Source organism: Oryctolagus cuniculus, chromosome 3 (genome assembly GCF_051225735.1).
Source record: "Oryctolagus cuniculus isolate XC-2025 breed Fujian yellow rabbit chromosome 3, ASM5122573v1, whole genome shotgun sequence".
NCBI lineage: Eukaryota > Metazoa > Chordata > Mammalia > Lagomorpha > Leporidae > Oryctolagus > Oryctolagus cuniculus.
Genome location: NC_142869.1, coordinates 3,590,867 through 3,611,637, shown reverse-complemented (window position 1 = coordinate 3,611,637; position 20,771 = coordinate 3,590,867). Strand labels below are relative to the sequence as shown.

The 20,771-nt window shown below is 61.5% G+C and overlaps 1 protein-coding gene across 1 annotated transcript; it reads left to right on the top strand.

Annotated features, from left to right (window-relative positions):
* Positions 1-2,616: 2,616 nt before the first annotated feature.
* ACKR3 (atypical chemokine receptor 3) lies at positions 2,617-13,768 on the top strand. The gene is made up of 2 exons (XM_002723240.6): positions 2,617-3,503; positions 11,739-13,768. The coding sequence occupies exon 2, from the start codon at positions 11,765-11,767 to the stop codon at positions 12,854-12,856; it is 1,092 nt and encodes a 363-aa protein (XP_002723286.1). The 5' UTR covers positions 2,617-3,503; positions 11,739-11,764; the 3' UTR covers positions 12,857-13,768.
* The last annotated feature ends 7,003 nt before the right edge of the window (positions 13,769-20,771 follow it).

Sequence of the window (20,771 nt, the reverse complement as noted above, 5' to 3'; positions counted from 1 at the left end):
AAGGGACATCCCTGCTTCGTCCTCGACGTCAGAAGTCAGGTGTTAACTTGTCACCACCGAGGACGAGGCTGGCTCTCAGCACTCAGACGCGGCCTACGCCAAACTCACAGACACCATGGATGGAGTCCAGGAAACAAGCCCATCGGTTTTCAACACACTGAGAGTTCTCATGCGTTGATTTCGAATTTCTGGGAGCATTTCCTTAAACTCAGCTCTTTCTGAATTCGGTGCTTGGGGTCTGCGTTTAGAGAATCCAGCTTCAGACACCCCCACCCGTGTTTTTCGGTGGCTTTTCCGTTTCCTTTTAAGAGCATTTGCTACCAGGCCGGGCAAGCGTGGGCTTGCGTGGGCCTCCACAGCGCTGCTCACTCCCTGCCCACCCCCTCGGGGCCGTGGTCCCCTCGGTTACAAAAGGGAGTCAGAAATACGCCTCGCGCGGCTGCTGGGAAGACGAAGTGAAAGACTGCGAAGCCCATACTTGCCGGACAGGTGGGAGAGCAGTGGACACTCCACGTGGCTCAGTAAGTGATGCCTGGCTAAGCTGCGCCCAGCTCGGACCGTCTGCTATAGCCCTTCCAGAAGACAGTGCGTGGTGTCCCTCCCCGGCGTCTGGCTGCGGACGGCGGTGGGAAGAGAATGAGGTGTTCTGGAACCTGAGAGGGACTTTGCACTCCGTCCTGACCTGCACCTGGGAGTACAGAAGGTTCTGTTATAACTGCTAGAGATAGGAACCTAATACACAAAGAGTCAAGCCGTCTGCTGGCTGTGTAGACTGATACCACGGAGTTCCCAGGCAGGTATGTCTGGCAGAGCCCAGCCAGGGCAGCCACTCCCTTTGAGAATGGGGCCTGTCGCTTTGTTTTTGAGATTTATTTATTCATTCGAAATGCAGAGAGGAGAGAGGGAGAGGGAGAGAGGGAGAGGGAGAGAGGGAGAGAGGGAGAGAGGGGGAGAGAGAGAGAGAGAGAGAGATCTTCCAACTGCTGGTTCACTCCCCAAACGCCTGCAACAGCTGGATCTGGGCCAGGCCAAAGCCAGGGGCTCCCTGTAGGTGGTGGGGGCCCAAGCACCTGAGCCGTCTGAGGTGCATTAGCGGGGAGCTGGGTGGGAAGAGGAGCAGCCAGGACCCCGCTATGGGGTGCAGGCATTGCGAGTGGCGGCTTCGCCCAGGGCTCCAACACCTGCACTCATAAGCACCTGCCTTTGCCTGAGGGCCCTTCCGGCACAGAAGGGGCTCCACACTACTATTCGGGGAATGTCCAGTCCCAGCCCAAACGACAGCTCCGGAGCCAGTCTGCAGTCACCGGCACTGGAGCTGTGCTGGGGTGGGGCTGGGGCTCTGCCCCCAGGGACGCAGCTCTTCTAAGCACTGTGGATTTCAGTCTTCTAAGCCTGCTAGCGCCACAGCTGCAGGCAGATCCTGCGGGGAGGGCACAGCCTGCTCATTCTGGCGTGAAATCCCAGGTGCAGATTACAGAGAATGAAGGGAAGGGGAGTGTCTGAAAGCCCCTCCCAACCCTTCTGGGCAGAGAACTGGGGGCTGGCAGAATGCCCCGGGGACTCGGAGTGCCGGGCGTGCTGGGGGCTCAGGGCACAGGCTTGCCTCCGCAGCGGGAGGCACCACTTTCCCCCAACAGGCCCCTAAAAGCAGGGGCATCCCGCAGAAAACTCGGAGGCTGCAGGCCCAGGGACAATGCACTCGTACTTTCTTACTGCTCCCTTGCCCCTAGGACAGGGGAAGGCCCGGGGGAACCCCGGCGCGGTGCGGCTCCACGGGCGAGCCCCGGACTGGCTCCGGCCAGCGCTTGCCGGCCCAGGCCCTCGGGAGGACCCCTGCAGCCCCGCCCCCGGCCGAGCGCGTCGGGCTGCAGGAGGGTTGTGGCCGCGGGGCGGAATCCTCCCGGCGCCGCGGTTGGATGCGGGCTGCCGCCTTGCGGCCGGTGCGCGCTCAGGCCCTGGGGGTTGGGTGCAATCCGGGCTGGGAGCCGAGCACTGGGTGGGGGCTGGGGGGCAGGTCCGTTCCGGGCTCTGGGGATCCCGCCGGGGGGCGTGGGCGCTCCCTCCTGCCCGCTCTGGGGCAACCCCCGCACCCGGGCTCAGAACGCGCGGGTGCCCAGGCGGCTTTCCTGGGCGCCAGAGTTTGGTCCAGGCGCCTCGGGGCCGGCGCCGCGTTGGAATTTCGCCCCAGGCTGCGGGCTGCGGGTTGCAGGGTCTGAGGGCGCCCTCCCCGGGGACAGGGACCCATCGGCTACACCCAGCTCAGACGCGCGGCAGCAGGAGACGGGAACGGGGCAGAAAGTCGGCGGGGGTGGGGGTCACTCGCTCCCTGGCGCGGGGAAAGGCGACCGCGCAGCCCCTCTGTCCCGGCCACGGCCCCCCGCGCGGCGCCCCCCCCCCCCCCGCCCCAGGGCCCCGGGAGCAGGTGCGCTCCTCCCTGCCCCGGCGGCGGCTCCGCCCTGGGCTGCCCTCGGTCACGAGAAAAATGCGAAGCTTTTGTCTAAACAAAATATTTCCTTTGTAAGTGCTCTCCCCACACCCAGGCCCTCCAGCCGCGGGAGACTTTGGCCTCGCGACCCCAGCCCCGGCATTTGGCAGCCTGCTGCTGCTGTCCATGCAAAAGGGAGAGCCGCAGGGCGCCTGGCTGCGGGGACCGCGTGCGTGGAGCGAGGCCGTGCGTCCCAAGTGCAGCTCCGTGTACGCGCCCCCTGCCCCGGCCCGCACGCAGCGCCGATAAGGATGTAGATCTCACTAAGGCTAATGCCAACAACCGCAGACGGGCTCGCTCCCGCGCGGGGAGGGCGCTATCGGGACGCGCCGAGCGGCCCCCCGGGGCGTGTCTGGCACCGGGCAGGCTCCCGGGGCATCGCCCTGCAGAGCTCTGGCCCTGACGTCCTTTACAAATGCAAGTGGTGGAAGGACGTGGACGTTGGCGGCTGCGTGCTCCACTCTGGGGTCAGGGTGCGGCGCCCTGGCCGAGCGAGCGAGCTCCGCTTTGGAGGCATTGGAGCCAAACCCGGCTTGTCCGTCAGCAGCGAGGTTCAGAAGTTCCCAGCCATCGCCGTCTCGGGCCGGCCAGGGGACTCCCGCGGTGCTAATGGGATTGCTAAAGATACACCTGAGGCCAGATCAATGGCTGATGGTTTTGCAAAGCACCAGGGTTTCTTTGCAGTATTTTTTTTTTTTTTTCTGCCATCTTTCCCCCCCTGGGGTCTGGACCTTGTGGCTTCATTAGGCTTTGCAAATGAGGGGAGGCTGGGGTTTCCCGAGAGCTTGCTTGTTCAGGAAACAGCAGGCTGGGGGAGGCTTACGGGAGAGGGAAGGGGGTGTGGAGGGGAGGGAGAGCGAGCGAGCGAGCGAGCCCTAGACCAGAGTTAGCAAGCTGCCACCTAGAGGCGCCCTTCCGCAGCGTATAAAACGCGAGTCCGCCGCAGAGAGCTCACAGTTGCAGGAAACCGCTCTGCGCAGAGGGAGCCAGCACACGGCGGAGCCCAGCCAGCCCGGAGGTGAGGAGGCCAGGCTCCCCGGGGCAGGAGGGGAGGCGGGCAGGGCTCCCGCTGCTGGGCCCGCCCAGAGGATTTCTCTGGCGCGGGTGGGCCGAGTGCCTGAGGGTCCACACGGCTGGCGCCTGGAAGCCCAGGCTGGCTGCTCATCGCATGCCTGCATGGCAAACTCTGCCGATGCGGGGTGGGGGTGCGCCCTGCAGCGCAGGAGCCAAGGGCTGTTCCTTCCGTCACTTGGGGACGGAAATTTGCGCGTGTGAGCGTGTGTTGGATCTAGGAGTGCGGAGTTTATGTGAGGCTGTGATAGTCACTCACCAGGGAGCACGGGAGCTTTGCAAAAATGCCCACCGTCCCCTCTGCCTGCCCCGAGCTGGCAAGGGGTTAGCTTGGCAACGCTGCTTCCCGGCTTCCTTGCGGGCCTGTCAGCTGGGAAGCAGACAGAACCGGGGGTAAATGCCCGCTTCTGAAAGGGCAGTGTGTTTTATCAGGAGCCACCCTGCCTTGCTGGGGAGGGTGCCGGGGGTCCCCCTGGAGATTACCAGCTCCGGTAAGCCCGGAAGCTGTAAATGTGAAGTTAAATACAGCCCCGTCTTCTTGCCTCTTGATTGCATCCTCGCTAATCTAATTTGAGTATTTATTGTTGTCTCAGAAAGTGTTAAGCCGAGCCAGCTTCAGCTGGAAGAATAAGAAGGGGGGGGGGCGCACAGCAAAGTCGGGTATTTTATAATTCAAATACGCTCTCTCCAGGTGGAGCACGTGTTTCCGTGGATTTGAGGGGCGACTGCGAGTGAGGACTTTGGAGTGAGATCAGGGATGGGTTGTTAGCCAAGGCTTGTAACTTCCAGGACAATGAGACGTTGTAAAAGTCAGACTGGCTGTCTCTCTCCCTAGCTCTCCTCTCTTCTTTCTTTCTCTCTCTCTCCTTTCTTTTCCTTTCCTTTCTATTCATTTGCTTAGAACAGGATCGATTCGTGTCTGCAGAGAGGGAGCGAGCCCCCTTGAATGGCTCGGGTCCTTTGAACGTATTTGGGGCAGTGAGGTCCCCTGAAACCTCAGCCTGCAGAGTCTCCGTGTGACAACTTTTTTCTTTTCTTTCAAAACACAGATGCTGCCTTTGTGTCCCTGTATTTATTCCAGGGAAATGTGGAGATCAAATGGGCGTGCTGGAAAGGAGAGTGGGGGCTGCGAGGGCTCTGCAGATTTTAAATGGATAAACTGCTTGTCTTTTCTTTCATCAGACTGTGAGCCCTCTGCAGATGCAAAGCCTCGCTCGGAGCAGAGCTGCACATGGGGCTCGCTTGGAAATGATTTGTGCTGTTTTCCCCGGTTTGTGCCGTAAACACTTGAATGTGCACACAGCAGCTGAGTGCAATGCCACAGCCTCCGGCCTCGGGGAGGCTGGGCCGGGCTGCACAGGACGGGGTGGAAACGCAAAGGAAAAGTGGAGGAATGGCTGCCCTTGGCTGTCCATCAGGTTTTTTTTTTTTTTTTTAAGGGCATGCGTTGTAGTCATAACTTTAAAAAGTTCCAAGGCTTGTGCTCAACAGGGAGCTGACTGGGGAGGTGCGTGAGTCGCCCTTGGAGAGGCCAGGAGGCCTGATGACTTCTAATCAGGCCCGGGAGAGGCCAAGGGCAGGCTTTCTGGGCGGAAAAAAAAATAAAATAACAAAAACCCTTACTTAATCAGGAACAGTGGCTTTTTGTGTGGTGGGTTCGGGCGGAGGGCCGCTGTTTTCCAGTGGGCGTGGGGGGAAGGTTGGTTGCAGTTACTTCAACATGGGGCTGCGGGGCGGCCACTTTGTAAACCGTGAGAGTGACCAGGAGTAAGAAACAGATCCCAGAGATTTCCCAACTTGAGATCGCTCTCCGCGATTCTGCAGGACGGGATGGAATCAGGGGCCGGAGGCGTGTGTGCTTAAAACTAGACAAGCGGGAAGCTGCATTTTGCCATTAGGACCAGGAAACGTGTACAAATGCCTTCTAATTGGGTTGCGTGCGTTCAGCCGTAATTTAGAAAGAATTCAGTCTGTGTGTGTCAGCTACTTTTAAGTCCAGAAAAGCCAAGGAGCAGGCAGCTCCAGGAGCCGTATTTTCTGTTACAATGAAAACCAGCAGGGTGCAACAAGACAGGTCGGGAAGGAGGTGGGGTCCCGTCCCTGATGTTGAATTTTTGGTGCTTTTCTGCCAGGAGACTTTGGTCTCCAAGCAGCCACTCACTTAGAGTAGAAGAAAATCCCTTGTTGCCTTGTGGCTGTGGTGGCTGTGGACTTGCCTCTGTCTATGGGGACTGCTTTCCAGAGCCGCAAGTGGGTCTGCACACAGTCAGTGCTGGGTTCCAGGTGGACAAGGGGCTAAGGAGTGGCCTTGAGCTGCTGCTGGCCCAGGGACGGACACAGGGGCCCCCGGTGGGCAGTGCGGGGTCTCTGCGTGTTGAGGGCTGTGTGGCCGCACTGTCAGCATCTTCTGCTGTTCCCATGGTGACCGACAGCTCTGCAGGTGTCCGGCCTGGCTTTCCCAGGAGCAGCCTGGCTGTGCAGTGTCCTGGGCATCCCCCTGCGCCAAGCGGGGAGCCCTGGGTGGAGGATTCTCCCAGCCTGCTGCCTGTCCGGGTCCTAGGCTGCGTGGGAGTCGGGTCTGAGTGCCCCGGGCCAGCCCTGACCCCACCCTGGCCAGGTGGGGCCCCTGGATCTGCTCCTGCCGCCACAGCCTTGCTCTTCCCGGCTCGGCGGACCCAGTGGGGTTTCTGGGTGTGGGACTTGTTTTTCTTCCCCACACACTTGCCAGTGGATAAGGCTGCCGCCCTCAAGTGTCAGCCCGAAGCGGCTCTAGGGCTTCTGGGACTGGGTGGGCCCCGCCTGCATCAGAGCATGACCCCCCCCCCCCCCCGCCATGATTTTTTTGAGTTCTCAAATAACTCAGAGAAGTTCCTTCCTTAGGGAAAGCAAGACCGCTTAGGCCACTGAAGACCGTGTCACCCATGAGGCCTGGTTCTTGCTTGGGGGGCACCAGGGGACAGAGCTGCCATTCTGCTCCCATCCCGGCGAGGGCCACAGAGAGCCGCCTGGGCCGGAGCCTCCCTTGGCTTCTCCCTCCGCCTGCTGGGTTGGTTGATTTCCGCATGGATTTAATTCAGGATGGATTCAAAACAAAAATAAAAACAAGTCTAATGGTGCTGCTGAGGTCGCGCGGATCTGCTGACTCTGACGGCACGCTCTCGAAGACCTGACGCCAGCCAAAGGGAAGAGCCAGGGCTTGAGTTGTTGTAGGGTGACTCACAGGGGATGACATCCCTGGAGAAGTCGGAAGGGGGCCGAGGACTCTGTTCCCAGCCACAGGCAGCCAGTAACTCCCGCCTTCTCCTGCGCTGGCCTCTGTCTGCAGGTGCACAGAATGGCGAGTGTCAGAAGAAGGGGCTGCCCAGGGCTGACCCTGAACTTGCCCTCCATCTGCCATTGTGGGGTGCAGGCCTCAGACTACCAGGAAGGAGGTGGCCAGTAGACAGAGGTCCTGCAGGGCCCAAGGAGGGCAGAGGGCCCCTCACCGGGGGCCTGGTGTCTTATCTTATCTGCACTGCTGTTGGGGGGAGCCTGCCCGCCCCACACCCAGCCACCAGAGCCCAAGTACTTTCTGTATCACTGTCCATTCTTTAAGGCCTGTTCTGCCCCAAAGCCATGGCTCTGCGTGGACGCACCCAGGCCTGACCTCCCTGCCCGAGCTGCTGAGCTCATTCCTGGTTTTCATCTCCCCTTTGCCCGGGCCAGCTGGGGGCTCTGTTTTCAGACTCCCGCACCCTCCCTTGGTCACCTCCTTCTCCTTGAAGGCCCAGTGGACACCCCCACCCCTGTCGCAGGGCAGCCCCAGTGCCCTTGCACCTCCCTGGCCTCTGCAGTGGGGTGGGAGGTTCTTGGGGGGAACGAGTGGTGAGAGGAGTCAGGCCTGCCTCCCTCCTGGGCCTCCTGGCTCAGCCGGGGTCACAGAAAATCTGCAACTGTTAGTAGTGCAGCCTCAGTGGAGCCTGACTGATGGCTGTGGGTCACTGGACACCTGCTCTGTGCCAGGTGCCTGCACCGTCGGTGGCTGTGCAGGGATGGTGGGGGGGGGGTGCCAGCCATGGGCAGGAGGGAGGTGGGGGGGTAGGTAGGGTGCACAGCAGGATTCAGGGCCGCGGGCTGGGGAGGAGGCAGGAGAGGCAGACGGGCCCAGGGCACAGCTGGGAGGAGCGCCCCGCGTCGCGGAGGCAGCTTTTGTGTGTGTTGAAGGTGGTTTTGGAGAACACCAGCCAGGGGCCTGGACACAGGGCAGTGTCTGGGAGGGAGCCAGCAGGGGGAAGACACGTTACTGCAGGCCTAGTCCCCCAGCCCCGAGTCGAAACCGGGAGTCGGCTCATCCTGGCCTCGCCCCAGCTTGCTGGGGGGCTGTGTGTGTGGGGGGGCTCCAGCAACTGTTTGGATGCAGCTCGGCTGTCATCCAGGAACCTTGGCGAGAGGCATGGTCCTCCACTGGACGCGGCGGTGGCCCACAGTGTTGGGGCCGCGAGGGGTGCACGTGTCCCCTGGGTGGCTGTGGGTGGGAGCTGCCTGTCTCGGTGCAGGTGTGCGGCCAGGTTGCTGGAAACGCTGTCGCCGTGGCCAGGGCTGAGCGAGACGAGGTGGCGTTGGGGAGCAGGGCTGGAAGCTGACGTTTACTGCTTTTGGCTCTCGGCCGGGCCTCTGGGGTCTAGAGAAAGAGAACTTGAACCCCGCCTGCGCCGCGGCTCATTCCTCTCGCTATTAACTTGCGCCTCGTTGTCCAGGTCCAGGTTCCAAGCACACAGAAGTTCGCGGAGCAAAACCACAGCTCCCCCTCTGCGGCCCCCCGGGGCTCTGTGCTGCCTGCACAGCTCGCCCTTCGCCTCGCTGTCCACGCACACCCACACACGCATGCGCGTGCATGTGTGTGCGCGCGTGTGCGTGCGCCCGGGGCCCTGCCCTTCCCAGCGTTGCGTGTTCTGCGTGTCGGCCGCCCGCTCTCACCCCAGCTGCATCCGATTTCACGCAGTGGCTGCTCACGTGTTTTTTGGAGCCGGGCCTCTCCTGACGAATGTTTGTGTTGTCTCGCTCGGGTTTTGCTCGGGAACAAATCCTGCTTCAGCCGACATCTGTGTGCACACTGGGGGACGTGGCTGTTTGCAGAAGAGAAACGCGTGAACTTGCGAAGTCGCAGCACTGGGACGGGCTTTGATCCCAAGCCCCCTTTGCTGGAATCCTGACAACCCCGGGGTCTGAGTGGGCCCGGGCCCACAGAGTCAGGCAGTGGGCAGGTGTGACTGACACTCAGAGGTAGCGCCTACGCTTTGGCCTCAGGCCCATGGGGGCGGGACTGCTGATTGATTCCAGCCCAGCGGGACTGGGGCAGGGGGGACAGGGAAGACTCCCGCGGGACCCCAGGTTGTATGGTGCCCCTCGTGCAGGGGCTATGTGGTGTTGTCTGTACACAGAGTGTGGGGGCGGCCGTGCGGGGTGCCGCCAGCTCCTGTCTCTATGTTTCTCTTCCTTCCTTCGGCCACTGGAGCCTGCTACGGTGCAAACTGACAGCCCCCATCAGGACCTGGGAGAAGGGGGCTGGTCATCGAGTGGGATTCTAGCTTCTTCTCCTGCCCACTCCAGGGGTCCATGGTGCTCAGTGATGGATGACTGGCGGTCATCAGTGCCTCCCCTCTCCCCTTCAGCCCCTGGGCAGTGACAGCCGTGGCCCTGCGGGCAGTGTCCCACTGGGCCACCCCCTGAGTGGGGAGGGGAGCCCCGTATACTGGGGAGGGGTATCCAGCTCAGGAGCACAGTTCTTCTGACATCGGGTGTTCTTTGCCCGAAGGGCAGAGCGGAAGCTGTCTGCTGGCTCCCCCACCCCACCCCATGCTGTCAGCTCGGAGAGCCCCCAGGGCTGGCTGCCCACGGGGTGTCCGTGGGAGAAGTGGAGGGACACAGTGTGTTCTCGTTGTGGGGTCCTGCTTGGGGCTGTCCCTGCTGTGCACCGGCCAGGGCCTGGCCAGGCCCAGAACATAGCTGAGCCCTAGAGGTCAAGGGAGGCCCAGGCCAGAGCAGAGCCGTGGAGGGCTCAGGATCCTGGCTCAGGCTGGCAGAACTGAGTGTTGGTCCTTTCGTTCTGGCCCCAGCATCCATGGCTGCCTCTGCTCAGGCCAGTGGGTCTGGGCGAGGGGGCCAGGCAGGTGTGCTGAGCTGCCCTCCCCCTAGGGCCAGTCCTGCCCGGCCAGGATGTGGGGCTGCGGCCTGTCTCCATCCGAGTTCCCCTCTTCCAGGGACTGGGGTCTGGGGTGATGACGGGGCGAAACGCTCCATCGCAGAGCCACACTGTACGTGTGTTCATTTGAAGGCAACTGGGCTGAGGACCAGGGTCCCCACGCTGGAGCCTCTGCGCTTTCTCCCTGAGTCAGCAATGCAGAGCGAGGTCAGCCCCAGGGCGCTCAGTGGCCAGGGCACAGTCTGGGGCTGGCCGCCGGCCCGAGGCTCCGCTGGCAGGTCAGGGGGCCTCAGCACAGGAAGAGCCCAGAGCTCCTCATGTGAGTGAACCCCCTGACCTGGCTCTCGCTCATCTCTCCGGCCGCCCTCCTGTGCTTGCGTGTCATGTTGGGGGTCACAGGGCAGGGTGTCCTCCTGGTGGGGTGGCCCGCGTGGCCAGCAGCTCCCTCTGCAGAGAGCCGTCACCGTGGGGAGGGGAGGGGAGGGGAGGGGAGGGGAGGGGAGGGGAGGTGGCCATCATGGATGGCGGCAGCGGTCACCAAGGCCCAGGGGGGTCCCCGGGAGGGGAACCAGGGCCATGTGCAGCCCACAGAGCGTGTAGGGGGTCTCTGCTCGCTGGGACTCCAGAGCGGATCCTCTGCTGGGGGTTGGAGGCTGTGGAGCCGACCTGGGAGGCAGCCAAACTGCTCACCGCTCAGGGATCTGTTCCTGTGGTCCCGAGGGATGGACCCATCAGACTCCTGGCCTTGGGTGCGCTTGGGGGTGCCCTCCCCGGGGGTGTTTCTTACTCACCAGTCTCCAACATGGTAAAGAAGTAAGAGAAATCGGATTCCCCGGCTGGAGAAGCCCCAGGTTCGTTCTTCCTGGAGCTGAGGTTTTGTTGAGCACCTGCTGTATGCAGGCCTCTGTGCCAGGCCTTCGTCCTAGGGATGCTCTGAGCTGGGTGTCGCTGCCCAGTGTCGGGCTGCAGGGGAGCCCTGGCCTGGGAATCAGGCTCCTCACCACCTCAGTGTAGCCATGGGGCACTGACCCACTGGCCGTTGCCCTCAGCCCCCAGGGAGTCCTTGCATGGGACCTGGGGTTCCCTCCCGGTGGGCTTGGCTGTGGACTCGTGCTTTGTGTTTGACCATCACCCAGTGGCAGCCTGGGGCCTGCAGGAACTGTGGGGAGCTCAGGTGACGATGGGCAAGAGAAGACAGCCCCTGGCAGCCGTCTGTCCTTGCTGGTGCCTTGGTGGGGAGGTCACTTCCAGACAAAGCGGTGTCTCGTGCCCGCATCTCCCGGGGTGTGAAGCGGTGACAGCTCACAGCACTGGGGTCAGCAGGAATTCCTCAGCCCTGCAGCAAGGCAACAGGTGCAGCCCTGGTGCTCTGGGCCTTGGCCCCTGCTGTTTTTGAAGCAGTTGAACGCATACAGGGACTCCCTGGGAAGCCAGGAGGTGGCCCAGGGCTCCGGGCAGGGTTGGTTGCCCTCTGTTGAAAATCAAAGCCGGGGGCCTGAAGGTTTGGGGCGCAGGTTGGGTGAGCGAGTTTCTCCTGCCACGTCTAAGGTTTACAAGTGAAGGGTGCAGGAAGGTGGAAAGCGCTGAGTCACATTTTAAGTGCAGACTCAGAAGAGGATGTGCAGTGTGTTCCGGGAGACCCCAAAGGCAGAGCAGGGTTCGGAGGGAGTCAGGGTGCCGTTCTTGGAGGACACAGATCACAGGGCCCCCGACCCCACCGGGGGCGCACATGGACCCTGTGTCTGCGGTTTCTTCGGCCCCTGTGCCTTGCGGATCCTGCACCCTGGGCACAGCCAGCCTGGTGCCTGCAGCACACAGCCGGGAGAAGATACAGAGAATAAACACTGTTTCTCTTGAGCCGCTGGGCTGTCTGATGCAGGGTTCTGTTAGGGTTTTCTTTTCTGCGTTCTATGCAAGATGAAACAGGGCTAAAGCGTCATAGCGCCCGCGAACGCGCCTGGACTGGAAACTCCTGCTCCATGTTCTCTGTTTGCCCCACAGGCCGTGGGACCACTCGCCTGGGAGCCATGGATCTGCATCTCTTCGACTACGCGGAACCCGGCAACTTCTCCGACGTCGTGTGGCCCTGCAACAGCAGCGGCGACTGCATCGCGGTGGACACGGTGCAGTGCCCCGGCCTGGCCAACAAGAGCGTCCTGCTGTACACGCTCGCCTTGGTCTACATCTTCATCTTCGTCATCGGCATGATCGCCAACTCCGTGGTGGTCTGGGTGAACGTCCAGGCCAAGACCACGGGCTACGACACGCACTGCTACATCCTGAACCTGGCCATCGCGGACCTGTGGGTGGTCATCACCATCCCCGTCTGGGTGGTCAGCCTGGTGCAGCACAATCAGTGGCCCATGGGCGAGCTCACCTGCAAGGTCACCCACCTCATCTTCTCCATCAACCTCTTCGGCAGCATCTTCTTCCTCACCTGCATGAGCGTGGACCGCTACCTGTCCGTCACCCGCTTCGCCGGCACCTCGAGCTGCCGGAAGCAGAGGGTGCGCCGTGGCGTCTGCGTCCTCGTGTGGCTGCTGGCCTTCTGCGTGTCCCTGCCCGACACCTACTACCTGAAGACCGTCACGTCCGCCTCCAACAACGAGACCTACTGCCGGTCCTTCTACCCCGAGCACAGCATCAAGGAGTGGCTCATCGGCATGGAGCTGGTCTCCGTCGTCCTGGGCTTCGCCGTCCCCTTCTCCGTCATCGCCGTCTTCTACTTCCTGCTCGCCAGAGCCATCGCGGCGTCGGGCGACCAGGAGAAGCAGAGCAGCCGCAAGATCATCTTCTCCTACGTGGTGGTCTTCCTGGTGTGCTGGCTGCCCTACCACGTGGTCGTGCTGCTGGACATCTTCTCCATCCTGCACTACCTGCCCTTCACGTGCCAGCTGGAGAACGCGCTCTTCACGGCGCTGCACGTGACGCAGTGCCTGTCCCTGGTGCACTGCTGCGTCAACCCCGTGCTCTACAGCTTCATCAACCGCAACTACAGGTACGAGCTCATGAAGGCCTTCATCTTCAAGTACTCGGCCAAGACGGGGCTCACCAAGCTCATCGACGCCTCCAGGGTGTCCGAGGCAGAGTACTCGGCGCTGGAGCAGAGCGCCAAGTGACCGCCGGGCCCCGCCCGGGGCTCGGGGACTCGGATGCATGCGGCCCACGGGGCGGCGGCGGGCTGCTGTGGGTTTCTCGACGGAAGCGGAGTGGCTTTGCTCTCGATGCTTGAGTGACAGGAGGAGGGAACAGGTGTCCCCAGGCATCCGTCCCCTCTCGCTCGGGCCCACGGGCTGTCGCCTGGCTGTGCCTTCGGACAGCGTCACAGCTGGTGCACCAGAGCCACGCTCAAGCCAGCGTCAGGACTGGCCGGCCCCGGCACCTGTACAGAAGTGCTGTGTTCCTGGAATTCTTTTTTTTTTGGTATGGTGATTTGTATTTAAGTTGTAAGACTTTATTTTCTCACTATTGGTGTACCTTATAAATGTATTTGAAAGTTAAATATATTTTAAATATTGTATGGGAGATACAGTGCTGACATATTCAGAGTGTGGTAGTTTAAGGACTGGTTTGACTTCAGTTTTGACTAAGGATGACATTAATTGTTAGCTGACCTGGAACTTTATATATATATATATATAAGTACATATATATATATAAATATATGCCAGTCCTGGCTGAAATGTTTTATTGACCATAGTTTTATATCCGTGTGTGTGTGTGCGTGTGTGTGTGCGTGTGCATGTGCATGCATGTGTGCGTGTGTGTGTGCATGCGTGTGCATGCGTGTGTGCGTGTGCATGCGTGTGTGTGCGTGTGCATGCGTGTGTGTGCGTGTGCTGTTTTGCGCCGGCACAGGACATGGAGCAAGAGCGGCTCTGAAAGCAGCAGTGTGTGACGCGAACGTGTTGTCACGTTACATTTTCAACAAAGCAGAACTGTCCCGGGCTGCAGGTCTGTGCACGGAGGAACGGAGAGTTCTCTCGATTTGTAAGTTATTTTTTTTTTAAATAAAGATTTTTGTTTCCTAACGTTGTGCCTGCCCGTGCTTCAGTCTGGCAAGCGTGTTTGGCACTTGGGTGGCTGTGACTGGGAAGACGATGGCACAGCCACACCCAGGCGTGCGTGCGGCACACACGGCGTGGCCGGGCACACCGGGGAACCACCCTGGAGCCAAACCCAAGGGGCCGGCTTGGGTGAAAAGGTAGGAGGGGCAAGGGTGGGGTGCTTTTATTTTAGGTTTTCCGACAAGGATGCGTTTAGGGCAGAGGGGATGGCGGAGGAGGTGCCAGGCCGCAGGCCGCCGGTGCTCCTGTGTGCCCCTTCCCTGCCGAGGGTCCGTGGCTTGGGGCCGCCTCTCCCTTTCTGTCGCCTGCCTTCAGGAGCAATGCTTTTTATTCAGAACACACCATGTCCTTATCCTCTTGAGGCATCCGCAGCAGGTGACTCCCTGGCCCGCACATTACCAAAGAAAACCAAGCAAGGGCACGCTCAGAACGGCTGGTCCTGCCCTCGCCCACTGGGCACGGAGCAGCAGCAGAGTGGCTGAGGCTGCGACAGGCAGGAGTTCTGGCAAGGCCGGCTCCCAGCGCTGCCCTGCCCAACTCCACCGGGGGTGAGACCACACTGCGCACACAGGGCCGCTTGCCACACAGGGGTCCCCAGACAGAAGCCTCCATCTCGCCCGTGTGCATGGGGGCCGCGACCCTCTAGGAAAACACCCCAGCGTGAGGACTCGCCCACACACTGACCCGGGCAGCACGTGCGTCCCCGGGGACCCGTCCGTGGACTTGGCTGCAGGAGAGCCCCCGTTTCCTGCAAAGGGCTTCAAGGCCAAGCTCTCCGCAGCAGGGGCCCTGACTCTGCACACGTGGTTCCCCAGGTGTCTGTGCACCTGGCCTTGCTCCAAGCAGTGTCGATAAGGGGGTGTCAGCCCAGCGGTAGGCAGAGACCGAGTGGAAGGAAGGCTTGGAGGAGAAGGCACCGGGAAGCAGGGGCCCCTGACGACCCAGCGAGTGTGCCTGGGTGATAAGAGCGGGTCCCACGTCTGCTGTGAGCTCCTGGTGGGTCCGAGTTCAGACAGACGCTCCCCCTGCAGGCTGTGGGTTCCAGGTGGGGGTGTGGGGCGTGCGTCACATACAGGCTCGGCTGTGGGGCTGAGGAAGCTGAGTTCCAGTTTGGAGTCCCTGCCTTCCCCTAGAATTTCAAGGGGGCTGCACCGTGCCATGGGGGAGGCCGGGGTCCTCGATGGCCAGCCGTCCACGCTGACGTCTGAGCTGTCACTGCCGGCCCAGTGCTCGTGCGGGTCTCCTGTGTCACCCTTGTTCGGGCAGCTCCCTGCTGTGCAAGACCACGGGGCAGGGGTGGGGTGGGGCTGCCCCAGCTGCTGCCTCCCTGTGGAGGTGTGGAGCGGGCCGGGGGGAGGTGAGGGCTGAGCTGCACACACCTCTGCCCCCAGCCTGCCCCTTGTGCTCCGGGGGACTTTCCGTCTCCCACGGGCCCGGGGCAAGTGCCTCTGGGGGCCCAGCCCCTCAGGAATGTCCAGGTTCATGGTCTCTAGGGTGCAGCTCATCCGGGGGAAGCCCCGTGACTAAGCTTTCTCTGTTCCTTCTAGAAATCCCCTTCTGGGGATGCCTGGGGCTTGCATCTTGCGATTCACGCCTAGTTACCTGCTCATCAGAGCCCCTGGAGCCCCGTGGGACAATCAGGCCTTAGGTGTCAGGGCCCAGAGTGGCCAGGGAGGGCGGAGCCATCAGCCAGCCCTGAAAACAGTTTTGTCCCTCCCTGTGCATACGGCGGCCTGGAGGAGATGCGGGGGAGGGCCTAAGGGGTGGGGGAAGCCCCTGGGCCCTCCTCAGCTCCAGGGACCAGGGGACCTGAGGTTCTCCCACTCGAGGGTCATTCTCTGGTGTCTTTTCCACGACAGATCTTCAGAAACCACAGCCCCTGGCAGCTGGAGCCCTGGGCTGGGCAGGTCCTCACAGCTGGGAGCAAAGCAGGTGACGCTGCTTCCTGCGTGCCCCTGCCTCACCCCAGAGGTGCGAGCTTTCCCTCTCTGTCCCCTCCCCTCACCCAGGGGGCTGTGTCAGCCAAAGCCAATGGCAGCCGTCGCCCGTGAGTCACGTTGAAATGCCTGCCGTCTGGCTCGGGCGTAGCAGCTGACTTCAATGCCACTGAGACGCCAGACATGGGCGCCTCGGGCACAGAGGGATGCGGCCCACTCGCTGCCGGTGGCCTTTCGTCCCCCTAGGAGCGTCGCTGCCGCAGGCTGAGAACCGCGCACACGTGGGTTCGGGTCTGTGAGGCGGCCAGGCCCCCTAAGCACGGCCGTCTCTGAGGGAGGCAGCAGCCAGGGGTGTGGGCTCTCTTCCTTGGAAACATGGAAGGCTGGGATTGAACTCCGGGATTCTGGCTTCTGCCTGCCCAGCCGTGGCTACGGCAGGTATCTGGGGCGTGAACCGGCAGATGCAAGATCTCTGTTAGTGAGCATTCCTACCTTTTCACCGAGTTGTCCACCAAGACCCTCGTTCACACTGCTGAGCGTTCTGCCCTTCATGGTCGGCGGGCGCGGGGGGTCCGAGTGCATCATGAGCTTCACCCCGTGCTACGAACACTTCCACTGGTTGTGGGGCCCTGGGAGAGCTCCCCTCTTTCAGGTGCACATGTGCGTGTCGCCTGTGTGGATCCCCCATCTTGACACCAAGGACGTTTGATGTGGAGTGACGCTAGTTTGAACAAGGTATGATAGGAAACTAAATTGCAGGTGCACGCTGGGCTGGGCAGTGGTTGGTCTGCCTTTTGGGTGGTGGGGGCAGGACTGACCTCTACAGATTCTTGTCTGGTTCTCGCGCAATCATGCACACGTGCACACGTATGCACACACAACATGCACACACGCGCACATGCCTGGACTTGCTGCCATCGGTGTAACTAACACACAAACCCAGGTCAGTTCCTGCGCTCGTGTCTGGCGTGGTCCTAGCGGGAGCCTGGGTCACAGAGCTGAGGTCCACCTCTGGCAGTCCCGGCCTCTGCCACAGTGGGGCTGGCCGGTGAGCAGCCCGAGGAGCCGTCACCTTTTGCTGTCCTGGGGAACGGGGCGGGGGTTTAGCTTTGCCAAACCTCGATGTCCTCAATGATAGAGCCCACTGATGACAGCGCTGACGCATAAGATCAGCAGATTATTGTCTCCAAAAAGCACAGTCGCAGTGCCCGGGGCACACGGAGCACACGCAGAGGACAGCAGCTGTCCAGGTACGTGCGCTCTGAGCACAGCCTGTTTTCAGAAGAATTCACGTTTCCAAGACCGGGGCGGGGCTGCGGGCAGTGGCTCAAAAGGCACGGCACGCCCACCACAGACAGTGGATTCTTCCCCGGGGGGTTTGGGGCAGTGCGTGTTTGTGTCTCTGTGTGTGTGTGCACGTGTATGTATATGTGCATATGCACATGCATGTGCACACGTGTGTGCATATATGTGCTTGCGTATGTGCGTTTGTGCACACACACATGCACCTGCTGGCATCTAGTGGGCTGAGCCACAGGCGCTCTGAACCTCCTATGGTGCACAGGATGGCTCCACACCAGAAAAGTACCAGGCCCCCAAAGCCAACAGAGCTGAGATGGGAGACCCCGGCTTGGGCTAAAACCAATCATTCTGACACAAAGCGGGGGCTGGTGCTGTGGTGTAGTGCGCTAAGCCTCAGCCTGTGATGCTGGCATCCCATATAGGTGCTGGTTCAAGTCCTGGCTGCTCCTCTTCCTATCCAGCTCTCTGCTGTGGCCTGGGAAAGCAGTGGAAGATGACCCAAGTCCTTGGGCCCCTGCACCTGTGTGGGAGACCTGGAGGAAGCTCCTGGCTCCTGGATTCAGATTGGCCGAGCTCTGGCTGTTGTGGCCATCTGGGGAGTGAACAGCAGGAAGACCTCTCTCTCTGCCTCTCCCTCTCTCTGTAACTCTGCCTCTCAAATAAATAAATAAATACAATCTTTAAAAAAAGACACATCTTCTGGGTGCTGTTCGTTGCCTCTGAGTAGCGCCTTTGACCACCCCTGGGGAAGGACGGGACAGGTCTGTTAGCACCTGAGGTGGGGGTGGGAGGCGGGCTGCTGGTGGAGCGCAGTGAGCAGGGCTGTGCTGGCCGCGGTGAACGGTGTTGGTGGTGTTTCTCCCGCGAGTCCCGCGTCCTTACCCTAAAGTCACTCTGGGCCTTTGTGCAGTTATTGAAGACATCAGAAGAGGGATGCACATGTGGACAGACGCAGCCGGATGAACGCCTGGAGGAGCGAGTGACGGGCGCTGGGGTCTGCGTGAGCCCACACCAGTGTCTGTACAGCTCCCGTCCCTCCTTGGGCCCTCAGTGCTCCCTGGACGAGCTGTCTGGGGACGTCCGCGTGACCGTGGACTTCACAGGTCCGTCTGAGGGCTCCGGTGGGTCCCTGTCCACCTGTCTGCCGCCGCGGGGTGCAGGCACGTGACCTCTGTCTCCCCTCCCCAACCCCTGCTTCTGAAACTCTGACATGCACAGCCGGGCCGCGTGCAGGGCGCGCTGTCTGTGAGGAGTGAGGAGTGGAGCTCGGCTTTGCACTTTTTCTTATTTTTCGCAAGCTTCTTTCTCGCCGGCTTTTCATATGCTTATCCACCCAAGTCGCCCCGTGTGGGATTCGGAACACCTGCCAATCATGCCCTTTCTCCCGCCCGCGGCTGGCAGGGATGAAAGCGGGGCCTGCGCCGGCCATTGGTGGCGATATAACGTTTGGAAGCAGCAGCATGGAAAAATCTGAATTTCCATAGTGATTTCCGGAACTAAAGTGATTAGAATCATTTCCTAGGTAGGTCGGAATCGTCCCTGACAATTCTCAGAAGAAGAAAAGACCCAAAGCAGGGCAGCGTGGCCGCGGCATTACATCTGCTTGGGTGCCTCCGAATGTGTGTTGGCACGGCAACACGTCACCCGGCGCGGGGCCACCGAGCCCGCTCACCGCCCCGGCGACGCTGGATTTGCGTCCTTTCAGCTCTCACTCCCTAGGCCGGGCCGCGATTTGCTGGAGGGGCGCATCAAAGCTTGCCAGGCCGGCGCCTTTCTCAGGGTCGCGGTGCGGGAAGGCGGGTCAGAACCCGGTGTCCATCAGCCGGCCCCCGGCCGCGCCGCCTGAGGTCTGTTCCGAGCTTGTGCCTGCTGACTTGGTCACCCAGCCCCACACTCGCTCCTTCCACCGCGGGCTGGGCAAGCTCCGTGGGGCGCCCGCGGTGTGCCAGGCGCCTGGCCCATCTGTAAGCTCTCAGGACTTGGCAGTTCCTCCTAAACATCTCCCTGGCTGTAAGGGTTAATGATCCTCGGGCTGAGACACAGAGAAATGGCTCTGGACAGCACGAGAGAAGGATCCTGCGAAGCCTCAGAGCCCAGGAGTGGCCTTGGCCTTGCAGGAGCTGGGGCAGCCCTCCTAGTCCAGGCCCCTGGAGACAGGCCCAGGGGACAAAGTGTGGACACAGGCCACACGGCTGCCCTGATGTTCACCTTCTCACGTTCAGAGCCGTGGCTCTCGCCGGGGGTGATTTGGCCCCGAACACGTGGCTCTGTCCGGAGTCAGTCTCGGTTGCCACAACCAGGGGTTGCTACTGGCGCCCCGTGAGCGGAGGCCGGGGTGCTTCTAGACTGGACCAGACATCCCCTTGGGCTGGGCTGGGCAGTGACGAGCTCTGCCCCAGCTGCCAGTGCTGCCGCATGAGGTTCACCACCCCAATTCTGAGGCAGGCGTGTCTGCGTTTTGTACCCCCAACCCGCACACCGGTGCTGGGGGTGCTCTCCCAGGCATGGTCTGCGGCCTGATGCATGCGGACCCCAGAGGCAGGCCCAGGCTCTGCGCCCTCCACCTGCTGGGCAGGTGTTGAGCTGTCATCTGTCGCCACGCCAGTCTTGCTCCTGTGTCCTGACGCTTTCCCCAGCCTGCCTGCATCGAGGGGGTGGCTTCTGCCACCCGCACTGCACGGGACCCAGTCACCAGCTGCTGGCACCCAGGGCACGGCGGCCGGCCTCTCTGCTGAGGTCAGCGTCTCCCGCAGGGCCTCTCGTGCCAGTGGCTGACCAGAGCTCTGCTCCTGCCCCTTTGCCTTGGCTTCCCTGGGGGCTGGGTGACCACCCCTCCCTGAGTCCCGCCAGCTTTGGGGGCGGCTGTCCTCTCCTGGCTCCGCCGCCTGCAGCGGCTTCTGAGGCTCGCCCAGGTCCCCACGCCGCCCTCTCTCTCGGGTGGCGAGTGAGGACTCTGCCCTGAACACCCCTGCCTCACTCAGAGGGCTTCCAGCCGTCACTCCCTCTGACTGGCACTTGGTGTTTGCTGTACACTCTGTGCTCGTCCTGGGCACTTCATCTCTGCTGCGGCCAGCCCCGGTGGAGTGCTGTGCTCGGATCATCTCCCGGTCAGCACTGGGGGTCTCTACGCGGCTTGGTGGCGCTCCAAGTGTCCACGGCACCCGCCCGCGGTGGTGGGAGCCCTCCTAGGGCTCATCCAACATGCGCACCGCAGCGGGAAACGCCCCGGCGGCCTGGTGGGGGCCATTGACTCAGGGATGCGGAATGTGTAGGCAGCCCCAGTGGCCAGTGAGTAATTAGGTGTGGTTGCTGGTGGCCGGCCTCAGGGCTGTCTGGATACGTTCATCATTCCGGGACTGCTCGGGCCCAGCTCCCTGCGAGCGCCCTGCACATTTATCTTCCTGGCCAGAATCCGTGTGGGGATAAACAAATCATGAGCAGGACCTCCTTCCTGGCCTGAGCTGAAAGCCCGGGCTCATCACTCTCGGCTTTCAGACTCCGAGCCTCCGGGGTCAGTGCTCAGCTTATGGGGCAGAAAACAGATGCAGCTAAGATGAGCGCTGTCCCGTGGAAACTGTCCCGTGAGGGCACTGGGACCCTTGTTGGGATGAAGAATTTCAGCCCAGTTAAACGCTTAGTGGCACTTGTAGTCAGCAGATGCTGCATTGCATTGTGGGAAACTCCCATACCATCCTGGATACTTAGCAGCACTTGTAGTCAAACGAGTT